The sequence below is a fragment of the Myotis daubentonii genome, chromosome 14, assembly GCF_963259705.1.
Source record: "Myotis daubentonii chromosome 14, mMyoDau2.1, whole genome shotgun sequence".
In the NCBI taxonomy this organism is placed as follows: domain Eukaryota; kingdom Metazoa; phylum Chordata; class Mammalia; order Chiroptera; family Vespertilionidae; genus Myotis; species Myotis daubentonii.
The window spans coordinates 14732889-14745574 of NC_081853.1; the positions used below are offsets into that span (position 1 = coordinate 14732889).

At 38.8% G+C, this 12686-nt stretch overlaps 1 protein-coding gene across 31 annotated transcripts in view; it reads right to left on the bottom strand.

Annotated features, from left to right (window-relative positions):
* Positions 1 to 12425, bottom strand: part of SLMAP (sarcolemma associated protein) — a 163667-nt gene extending 151242 nt beyond the window's left edge. For all 31 annotated transcript variants that reach the window (XM_059663196.1, XM_059663197.1, XM_059663188.1 and 28 more), the window contains exon 1: positions 12228 to 12425. In XM_059663196.1, coding sequence (XP_059519179.1) covers positions 12228 to 12425 — 198 coding nt within the window. The remainder of the gene's footprint in view (positions 1 to 12227) is intronic.
* Positions 12426 to 12686: the final 261 nt, after the last annotated feature.

Here is a 12686-nt window from a genome sequence, read left to right on the forward strand (position 1 = left end):
AGGAGATTAATGGCTAAGAGAGTTGGGATAGCACACAATAGAGAGGTCAGGAGTGTGCATTTTGCAATCAGATGGTTCAAATCCTGACTCTACCACTATCTGTATCTCATCTATAAGCTGAAGATAATACTACTTACTTCAAAAGTTTGCTGTGAGGATTAACTGAGATAACTCTTAGCACACCACCTAGTAAGTGCTCAATAAATGATAAGTATTAATCTTACAACAATTTGGATGCTGGTCAGAACTTAGAGCATATTAACACATTTCAGAATAGCTTACCAAAATTCACTTGATATTATCAGCTAAAAAGTATACTTTAAATTATGATCTAATCACTTATGGAAAAAAGTAACAACAAAAAACTATGTTTCTTTACCTACATCCCTAAGTAGTTAAATACACAAAAACTTCTGAAAATCACAATCTAATAACAACTTTTACTTCTGGAGGAAAGGAAGAGGATGGGAGTTGCCTATGTGAAGGAGGACATATCTGCATTCATTATATTTCCCTATTGCTTCAATTTTTATGGAAATGTATTCCTGTTATTAGTACATAAAAGTTAAAAATAAGAAAAAAAATAACAGCTTGGATGTCTATATTGGAAAATCATTTCTGTTTAGCTCAACTAGAACAAGTTAGTAGTTATAAATGTAGGTAAAACTACAAGTCTGAAATTATTGATAAAACATTAATATAAATAAAAAAGAAACAAAGTTTCATGTGTCTGTAAATGAAAATCTAACCCAAACTGTATATTTGACAAAGGATACAGTACTAATCACCAAGCTTCTATGTGTTCAAGTAGCTACATAAACTTTACTTTTTAAATTTATATTTGTCAGCTATTCTCTTAAAAGGGTTAAAAAAGTACATAGGAAACAAGTTTTTCCAAAGCTGTTTCATTCATTTGTATAAACGCCCAAATCCAAATCAGTTGCCTGAATGCAAATCTAAGAAAAAATATATTTATTAGTAGAAATAGTAGAGATAATGTTTAAAAAACGCTAGTTAACTCGAGAGAAATAATTAACTCAGGTTCTCCAAGTCGTCTGTCATATAACAAGTATTTTAGTTATGTACTCCAAAAATAATAGCTTAGATTAACTTTCAAGAGAGCAAAAGACAGATTTTCATTACAGTAATTATTCAGTCCATAATGAGGTAGTTCAGAATAAATGTCTTAGCAGTTGGCTTTTATTTTAGAAAAAATCTAGATTCTGGTGATAACTCCCATAGTTCCTAAGAGGTGATTTTGTACAAATAACCCCTAAACATCAAACTCTTTTGGATAAAAGGGAGCCAGTCTGTAGCTGCTCTACCTACCTAAGAGTGTTATACAGATCAAGTGAAATAAGAAAGCACTCTGAATATTATAAAATCCTTAAGATAAAAGTATTATTTTGCATGAAAATAGAAACATTTGCAATAGTTCAAAATTAATATCACCAATCTCAGATTATCTATGATCAAAAAACACTTAGCAAACTGTCTTGCACATGACAAGTTCTCAATAAGTCATGATTTATATAAATACTACTTATTGGTAATTAAGTTCATGATCCCAAATTAAGAACTAACTTTGAATGACCTTCTTCCCTTTGACCCTCCTCAGGTTTTGCAGAAATACCAACTGATCCATTGTTCACATTTCACTCATTCAAACATTTATGCAGTACCTATTCTCTTGTTCTCAAGAGCTCACATCTGGCAGGGCAACAGTACATATTTGCATCATAGTTACTTTGTTGTCTGTATCCCATAATGAAATTATATACAAAGTTCTATGGGAGTATAGAGGAAGACCCAATCAAATCTTCAGTTAGTGGGGGTCAGGGGAGCTTTTACATTGGAACTGGGCCTTAAGGAATGAAGGGAACGATACTTCTGGGAAACAAGACAAAACAGCAAAAAAGGTACTTATTCTAGAAACAGTCAGCACTGTTACATAGCTACTGCACAGAGTTTGGGGCAAAAGAAAAAAAAAAGAATAATAGAAAATGGAGCTGAAAAAGAGGAAACGAGAGTCAGATTTTGATAGAGTTTGTAGTATTGTGCCAAAAATTAATGGAGCACCAATCAAAAATCTTTTTTAATTAATCCTCACCTGAGGAAAGAGAAAACAAAACACATTGATGTGAGAGAGAAACATTGTCTGGTTGCCTTCCATTCGTGCCCCAACCAGGTATTAAATCCACAACCCAGGTAAGTGCCCTAAATGGGAATCGAAACCGCGACCCTTCAGTGCACAGGACAACACTCAACTAACTGAGCAACACCAGCCCGGCTTAACCAAAATTTTTTTAATCTTTTTTTTTTTTTTTTCACTTAAAGTTGACATAAAGTATTACATTAGTTTCAGGTGTACACCCCAGTGATTAGACATTATATAACTTATTAAGTGATCATCCCAAAATATCTTGTACCCATCTGACACCATACATAGTTATTAGAATATTATTGATTATATTCCCTATGCTGTACTTTGTATCTCCATGACTATTATTAGTACTTAATTGTTCTTATGAGTCTGTTTCTGTTTTGCTTCTTTACTTATCTTGCTTTTTAGATTTAATTGTTGATAGATATGTATTTATTGCCATTTTATTGTTCATTTTTTAAATCCTTTTTTTTCCTTCTTTTTCTTAAATTAGTCCCTTTAACATTTCATGTACTACTGGTTTCATGGTGATGAACTTCTTTAGCCTTTTCCTGTCTGTGAAGCTCTTTATTTGACCTACAGTTCGAAACGATAGCTTTGGTAGGTAGATAATCTTGGTTGTAGGTCCTTGCTTTTCATCACTTTGAATATTTCTTGCCACTCCCTTCTGGCCTGCAGTTTCTGTTGAAAAATCAGCTGGCAGTCATATGGGCACTCCCTTGTAGGTAACTAACTACTTTTCTCTTGCTGCTTTTAAGACTGTTTTTAACCCTTGGCATTTTAATTATGATGTATCTTGGTGTGGGCCTCTTTTGGGATTATCTTGTTTGGGACTCTCTGAACTTCCTGGACTTAAAAGTCCATTTCCTTCACCAGGTTAGGTAAGTTTTCTGTTGGTATTATTTTCAAATAAGTTTTCAATTTCTTGCTCTCTCTCTCTTCTCCTTCTAGCACCCCCATGATGTGAATGTTGGTACACCTGAAGTTGTCCCAGAGGCTCCTTGCACTATCCTAATTATTTTTGGATTCTTTTTCCTTTTTTTGCTGTTCTGATTGGGTGTTTGTTGCTTTCTTATATTCCAAATTGCTGATTTGATTATTGGCTTCATCAACTATACTGTTGACTCCCTGAAATTATTCTTCATTTCAGTTAGTGTATCCTTCATTTCTTTGTTGTTTTGTTAATCTTCACAGGAGGATATTTTTTCTATTGATTTTTAGAGAAATGGAAGGGAAGGGAGAGGGAGAGGGAAAGAGAGAGAGGAGGAGAGAAACATCAATATAAGAGACCCATCAATTGGTTGCATCCTGCAAGCAGCCTGACCAGAGCTGGGGTAGAATCTGCAACCCAGGTACATTCCCCTGACTGGGAATTGAACCTGTGACCCTTCGATGTGTAGGCCAACACTCTAACCACTAAGCAACACCAACCTGGGCTCTATCCTTCATTTATGACTGATTCTTCTTCTGGTTTCCATGTCCTTTTTTTATGCCGTTGAAGTTTTCACTAAGTGCATTAAGCATTGTTATGACCAGTGTTTTGAACTCTGCATTTGGCAGATTCCTTGTCTCTGTTTTGTTTAGTTCTTTTCTCTGGAGTTTTGTTCTGTCTTTCATTTGGGACATGTTTCTTTGTCTCTTCATTTTGACAGCCTCCCTGTGTTTGTTTCTACGTATTAGGTAGAGCTGCTACATTTCCCAGGCTTGGTATAGAGTGTCCTAATGTAACAGGTGTCCTGTAGGGTCCAGTGGCATAGCCTCCCCAATCACCCAAGCTGGGCACTCCAGATGTATACACCCTGTGGGCTGTGTATACCCTCCTGTTGAAGTTGATTGCTGTTGGCACATCAATGGAAGTGATTTCTCCTAGCTGATTAGTTGCAAGAGCTGGCTATGACCACCGTGGAGGATCAGCTGTGCAAGGGTCCATCCCAAAGAGCAAAACTTATTTCAGTGGAGCTCTGGTCTCTGCTGAGTCCACCCCTTGAGTGTCACTTGTAGAGGTGGTTGGGTGGTGCTTTGATGTGGTCTGAAGCTCTGGGGCCTCCTGGAAGATGCAGGCCAAAGTCATCTGCTGCCTGTGTTCTGCCCAGGGTCCTCCCAGCATGATCTATAAAGAGATCTATAGATGGCTGCTACTTGTGCTGGGCTTGGGGATGCCCAGGAGAGGCCAAGTTTCAAACCAAGGCCAGATGCTGCTAATGCCAGACCTGGGGTCACTTAAGGAGAGGTATGGGGCACTGAGGCCAGATGCTACTTTTTGGAGAGATTTTAAGAAAGTCTGAGGCATTTGTATGAAAAAGCCACTGGAAACAGCTTGGGAGGGCCCACAAGTTGGGTGGGGCAGGGTCTCAGGCAATCACCTGGGTGGGGGCAAACAGTAATACCCAGGTTTGGAAACTCAGACATGATGCCTGCTAGCTCTGTGGAGAAAGGGCTTAGCAAAGAATCAATGGCCTCTGCCAGCACTTCTGTTTGCCCCTCCAGCCCTTGCTTTGATGCCAAATAATTCAGTTCCTCTGGGATGTGTCTGGTGCCTTTCAAGTAGCTGCCCCAGTGTTAAAGCTCAGAAGAAGTGAGTTCCTCCCTTTAAGAGGATCATCTAGGACTCAGAGAGCCCTCCATCTCACTCAGCCACAATTCCCACTGGTTTTTACAACCAGAAGTTGTGGGAATTTCTCTTCCTGTGCTGGGAAGCCTGGTGTGGGGCTGGGACCCCTGGCTCTCAGGTGGACCTCTACAGCCAAGATATCCTTCCTGATTTTTATCTGCCACATGTGGGTGTGGGACTAACCTGTTCCCGATTCTGCTCCTCCTAGGAGAAGTCTCAATGTGACTTCTTCTATATATCCTGAGTTGTAGAACTTCTGTTCAGCTAGATTTCAGGTGGTTCTGAATAATGGTTGTTCTGTAGTTCAATTGTAATTCTGACGTGGTTGTGGGAGGATGTGAGTACAGGATTTACCTACACCACCATCTTGACTGGAAGCCCCCAACAGCCAAGATTTTTGAGCAGTGTGTAAACTGTTAATTTACCTGTAGTGGCAGTGACAGAAGCTTGGGCAGGAAAGAGTCTTTAGAACATTTCCACAGCTAACAAATACCACCATTTTTCTTGATTCAAGAAACTGACATATGACGTTAAGAAATAATCTCACAATCTTTTCACTTAAAACTCTAAATGACAGACACTCTCCTTTCTATTTATCAAAGAGAATAAATACTAAGCTCTAACATAAATACCACTTGAGAAAACCAAATAGGAGCCTAGGAAGGTAAAGAATAAATTTAACCTAAGGAATAAAGTCAAATAACTAAGTAGGAAAACATGTTTTAAGTGTATATACCAGCCGTGGGCAAACTACGGCCCGTGGGCTGGATCCGGCCCGTTTGAAATGAATAAGACTAAAAAAAAAAAAAAAAAAAGACCGTACCCTTTTATGTAATGATGTTTACTTTGAATTTATATTAGTTCACACAAACACTCCATCCATGCTTTTGTTCCGGCCCTCCGGTCCAGTTTAAGAACCCATTGTGGCCCTCGAGTCAAAAAGTTTGCCCACCCCTGGTATATACTGTCCATATTTTTTACAACTTGAAATAATAGATAAAATATTTCATTGATTTTTTTTACTACTATGAAAAGAAGGAAATGAGTATGTGCTTTGGATATAAAACATGCCTTCTAAACATGTTTACAATTAATGTGCCTTAAATATAACATGTGTTAAATATGTGACTTTCTCAGAAAAAGCAACCCCTCTTAATGATCTTTTAAATTCTGCCAAAAAAAAAATTAGGTATCACCCTATCCAGTGTGTTCAGTGGTTAGAGTGTCAGCCAGAGCACCAAAGGGGCATGGGTTTGCTTCCTGGCCAAGGGCATGTACCTGGGGTGCAGATTCAATCCTCAGCCCAGGTCAGGGCACATGTAGCAGGCAACCAATCAACATGTCTCTCTCACATCAATGTCTGTCTGTCTGTCTGTCTGTCTGTCTCTCTCTCTCTCTCTCTCTCTCTCTTTCTCTCCTTCCATCCCTCTCCTTTTCTTCCCCCTCCCTTCCACCCTCTCTAAAAATCAATGGGGAAAAAAATATTCTCAGGTGAGGATTAACAAAAGAATAAATTAGGTATCTGTTAACACACAAACAAATAAACAGAATCAATGAATGTATTATATGCCATTGTCCCAAAAACTAAGGCCAGAATCATTGCTGTCATGTTTAGATAAAGGGAGGAAGAAGGAAGAAACTATCTTGTTGTAAAATTCTGGAGATTCCCTTTGCAATGACTTCCTTGCAATGTCTTGGAACATGCCATATCTATATCTTTGCTTGAGCAATTCTTCCCACCCAAAATTCTTTCCTTGACTGAAACTATCTCATCCATGAAACTTTCCCTAAAATCTCTCTCTTTGCTAAAGTACTAATGGATAAGTTAATACACTTGTCTTTTCTCATTTTCTGGCATTTAATTATTTTCATTCCTATTGTGAATCTGGTCTATATCCTTACAAAATGACATTATATCTAAACTGTTACAAAGCCTCAGAATAGCTGAGTAGTTAAGAGCTTAAGTTCTAGACCTTAGAATCAAGAGTCAGAATACCTTAGTTCAAATCCTAGCTCTTCCATTTAATAACTATGTGACCTTGGGCAAGTAAACCTAACCTAACCTTCCTGTGTTTTAATTTCCTCATAGGTTAATATGGGGAAAATAAACACCTATCTTGAACAGCTATTTAAGAATTAAATAAATTAACATTTAAAGCATTTAGAACAGGCATGGTACATAGGACACAGTGTTAGTTAACTTGTTACTCATTTTTCCTTGCTCCAGACCTCTCTACATATTATTGTATCGCTCTTAAATGGGACTTTCGGTATGTCATTATTCTGCACAGAACTCTCCCTGGCTTTCCATAGCCTGTGGGTCCATGTCCTTAGTTTGGTAATCAAGGCACTCTACAACCTGGCACCACACTATCTACTGGGCTGCAATATCTACTTTATACAAAATAAAAGGAAACAGACATATAAGACAGAAACCCTCTCCTCCAAGGCCTAACTCCTAATTACAAAAACAAGGCACAAACATAAAACCATCACAAAGAATGGGTGTTCACCATAGCAGCTCTCCAAAAGAACTCTACAATCCAACAAAATTCATTTCCGCAGTATTTGGAAGATGCCAAAGTCATTAAAAATTATCTGCTTTTGCCCTGGCCAGTTTGGCGCAGTGGATAGAGCGTTGGCCTGTGGACTGAAAGGTCCCAGGTTTGATTCTGGCCAAGGGCACATGCCCGGGCTGCGGGCTTGGTCCCCGGTGGGGGCCGTGCAGAAGGCAGCCGATCAATGACTCTCTCATTGATGTTTCTATCTCTTCCTCCTTCTCCCTTCCTCTCTTAAATCAATAAAGAAATATATATTAAAAAATGATCTGCTTTTGTCTGTTTTATTTCACTCTCATCCCCTCAAAACACACAAGAACAACCAGAAAGCACTTTTTGTAACCTGTATCTATCCATCCCTTGTTTTTAAAAATATAATTTTATTGACTTCAGAGAGGAAGGGAGAGGGAGAGAGAGATAGAAACATCAATGATGAGAGAGAATCACTGATCAGCTGCCTCATGCATGTTCCACACTGGGGATCAAGCCTGCAACCCAGCATGTGCCCTCACTGAGAATTAAACTGTGACCTCCTGGTTCATATGTCAATACTCAACCACTGAGCCACACGGGTTGGGTCATCCCTTATTTTAAAGTCAATTCAAACACTATCACGCTCTTCCCATTTTAATTTATATAATATTATCTTATGTCAGTCAACTGTTCTCAAGGTGTATAATCACACTCTCTAAAATATAAGCTTCTAGAAAGAAGAAATAACAATTCTTACCAGTTCTTGCCATTTCCTTCCTCCTCACCATCCCTCCACTAAAACATATCATGTTAGAACAGGTGCTCAATAGTACCTATTGAATTTAAGTAAAAAAAATGGCAACTGGAAGAAAACAACTAGTACTACTCAGAGAGACTGGAAATAGACTGCATACTGTTTGGACCACTGGACTATCTCCTTTCCACAAAGCCTCAAATCAAATAAGGCCATCCAAATCAGAAAAGAGGTACTACACTCACTATCCTTTCTATGTAACCACCATATGGATAGATTTGTTTTTCAGTGGTACCTTGAGTCAACAGAAGGATCACTAACCATTCTATTATCTACCATCTAACTTGAAAAGCTTGACCTCCAAAAAGATGATACACTGAGCCAGCATCTAAGAAGGGCAATAGCCAACTGCTACATCCCTAAGTAGATGATTTGAGAGAGCTTATTAAAGTCTACTTTGTGGCAAACTTGTCACCCTTCAACATGCAGGTTTTAAGTACCATAACACATTCCATGAACTTAGCATTAAAAAGTGTGACCTACATTTTCATGTGCCCACATTTTGCAAATTTTCTATAATGAACATGTATTACTTGAATAATCAGAAAGTTTCAAATGTTTAGTATTTCCTCCAGATTTTAAGGAGCCTCTCATAATGGCCCATGCAGAACACAACCCAATTAAAAATAAACCAAAAAGCCCTAGCTGGTTTGGCTCAGTGGATAGAGCATCAGCCTGCAGACTGAGAGGTCCCGGGTTTGATTCCAGGCAAGGACACATGCCCGGGTTGTGAGCTCAATCCCCAGTAGGGGGCGTGCAGGAGGCATGCAGGAGGCAGCCGATCAATAATTCTCTCTCATCACTGATGTTTCTCTCTCTCCTTCCCTCCCTCTCCCTTCCTCTCTGAAATCAATAAAAATATATTAAAAAATAATAATAAACTAAGTGTCCTGGCCTGTGTTTCTCAATGGTTACAGCATCGGCCCATGCACAGAAGGGTCATGGATTTGATTCCCAGTCAAGGGCACGTACCTGGGTTGCAAGCTGGATCCCCAACCCATCAGGGTGCGTGTGGGAGGCAACCAATCGATGTCTCTCACATTGATGTTTTTTTCTCTCTCTCCTCTCTTCCTTCCATCCCTCCTTTCCACTTTTTCTAAAAATCACCGGAAAAAAATATCCTCGGGTGAGGATTAACAAAAAATAAAATAAATAAACCAAAGGGCTTATTACCCCAACTTTACACCTCCCAGGTAAAATGCCAGTTTGGACAGAGTTCTCAACTTTGTATGTTTCATTTTCAACCTCTACAGCCCTGGCCAGTAGCTCAGTTGGTTAGAGCATCTTCCTGATACACCAAAGTTGCAGGTCAGGGTACATACAAGAAGCAATCAATGAATGTATAAATAAATGGAACAACAAATGGATGTTTCTCTCTCTAAAATCAATCAATAATTTTTTTAAAAAATTACCTCTACATATGCCATCACCTGAAAGGAAAAAAATTCTCATAACCTTCCCAAGACTCCACAGCACTACAACAAATTGCAAAGAGCTACCTAGATGGTTCCTCTCCCCCACCCCCAAACACCCTCCTCCCTAAGTGCATAGCCCTTAATAATGCCCAGGAAAAGAGTGCTAAGTGATTTACATGATTATCCCCATCCTCAAAACAGAAGTAGATACCACTATTATCCCCAGAAGAGAAAACTGAGAGTTAGATATGTTTGGGGGGGGGGAAAAGTTGCCTGAGGAGGGATTCTTGTATTGTACAAAAAAGTTTGCTGGGAATGGCTCAGGGACTTTTGATATGATACATTTATAGCAGAAATCCTCAAACTAGAAATTTCACAGAGAAAACAATAAATGATATTTGGTCAAACTGTGGATTTTCTTTAGAACTGTGTACCTCATAATATCTGGCATATAACAGATGCTCAATAAAAACCAGTCTGCTGAGCCCTGACTGATTTGGCTCAGTGGATAGAGCATTGGCCTGCGGACTGAAGGGTCCCGGGTTTGATTCCAGTCGAGGGCATGTACCTTGGTTGCGGGCAAATCCCTAGTAGGGGGTGTGCAGGAGGCAGCTGATCGATGTTTCTCTCTCATCGATGTTTCTAACTCTATCCCTCTCCCTTCCTCTCTGTAAAAAATCAATAAAATATATTTTTTTAAAAAAAACAGTCTGCTGAAATTTAAATTTAAATAGTTAATTCCTAAAATAATTTAATCACATGGCAAAATCTGACAGGTTATTTGTTTTAACTAGACTAGGTGGTACAATAGCCAATAATTATATCTACACCTAAAGTAATATTCTGAGTGTTGGTTAATAAAGCAGCAATAAAAAGGAAAAACGGCAGAAATCAGTTGTGTATCCTTTAAGGATAAGCTTTTCTAATAACAAATTCCATTTAAAATTTTAACGTGTCATTGCAATTTACACAATAAACACTCACTACTGACCTATTCTTAGTCATCTCAAAATAACCTAGCCAGGAAAAGCACTGTTCATGCAATCACTGGTTTTCAAATAAGTAAAACAAAAAAATCTGAGTCTCCTTAGAATATTGGGTCAAAGTAAAGAATGTGCATTTTTAGAGTATGTATTTTAAGCACACCTGTAATCTGTTTAAATTGGGCTATAACTGTTGCCCAGGGACATAAAAAGACAAAAATGTCAAAGCTGATTGAGTTAAGGCCCTAGCAATTAACTGATGTTTGAATCTGATTGATGGAAGGATGAGTTCTATGAATATTCACTTTAAATGATTATGAGTAATCTGTGAAATCTTTCAGGCACCCAAACTTTAGTTTCCAGGGATGAAAAATATGTGTGTTCCACAGGTAAATGAGTACCTGGTGTTATACAGAAAAATTAACATACTTTTTCAGTTCTCATCCTACACAAAGATTAGGATAAAGGTATTATGCAAGCACACAGCAACTTGGGCAATTTTTTCCTCCTTTCTCTGAAAAATGATTTATATAATAATTCCTTAATTCAATAGCAACACAGTATTACTTTCTTCCTTTTGAGGCTCAGGTTTCTTTTATTTCAAAATACTACTCTTGAAGATTTACATTCTTCTTTTTAAGAAGACTTAATCATTTAACTCAAAAAGAGGGAGCAAAAGTCAAGAGGTGAAACCTGAGATATTATTATTAGTCTTACATAACTTCCTCTAAGTTGGAACTGATTCTGTTGCTGAACTAAAATCTAAGGTTTAAGCACAAAGATGAGCTCTTTAGTACATTCTTCACACACAGTTTTAAAAATTGAAAGGGTCTTTATTTTTCTCCTCGCATTCTTAAAATATAAGCACTCACATGCATAGTATTAGGGTGCTAACATAAAAATGATAAAATGGTCACACTTAAAGAGCACTAAGTTCATCCTATTGCATCTAGGTAATGCAATATTTGATAGAATTGAATATAATTTCAAAAAACAATTTCCTAACACTGATTTTGAAATATCACCTCTGTAAGTATGCACAAAATATTTTCAGTAAGTGCTGCAGGCAACATCAAAAAGTGACTTCCAAAAACAATAGGTATAGGTTCATCCAACTTGCAAAAAACTCTGTATGTAGTTAGTAGTTCATGCCTAATTAAACTGGCTTTGATAACTGCAAATTTCTCTTGAGTATACATAGCAAATCTTTCAAAATCTAACTTTACACCGACTGCCTTTACTAGACAGGCCCTGATCTGAACTTAAAAGCTACATTAACTACATCTCACCACCCAGACAATTGAGCCCCAGTGTAATAATGGACACGGATTCCCTGCATTGCTTTGGGAACTGTTGCTTGCTTAATCAAGCTCTCAACTGCAAATTCACCTTTCTAAAAAGACTGAAAACAAAATGACAAGTTTCACTATCTGGTTTTCCGAACCGAACTAGGGTTTGGGATTTCACTGGGAATGACCACATTATCAAGATGCCATCGCCCTCCCAAGGCATTTAATTACAATACCTTCTCTGTTTTCCATTCAACCACCCCAATTAAATTTCCACTAGAACCAGACACACACAAAGTTGATTCCGTGGCCTTGCTGAAAGTCTCCTCTGGGTGCAAACCCCAGGATCCCGCATGCATTATACGGAAAGAGCAAAGGGAAACAAAAAGTAAGGATTGTTAAACAATGTTGTGACATTACCTTGCCCGTCTTGTGATCAAACCAGACCAGAGCGTGGTTCCTTGACAGCACTTTGCAATCAAAGGTAGCATTATTCTGCGCGGGTCGACAGCGGGCCACGGAGCGGCCGATTTTAATGGGCTCGTCCAGGTAGACATGACGCTCCTGAAACGGGTGCGAGTTCGGGCGGCAAGTGAAGATGGCCAAGGCTGACGGCATCGAGGACAGGACTGGGGTGTCTCTCCTACCACAGGACAAAGGAGTTCCACCGGATCCGGGCTGCCCTTCACAAGCCGATACCCCTATCCTCCCCAAAATTCTATATTAAAACAAGCTGCGCATGGTCTGAGCATAACCAGTGACCATCAACAACTCTGCACTTGAGTGAGAAGACAAGCCAGCGCCAGCCCCATCACCGCCTTGGAAACCCAGCAGCGCCCTGATGACAAAAAGTCCCCAACTGGCAGCTTTCAATCCATC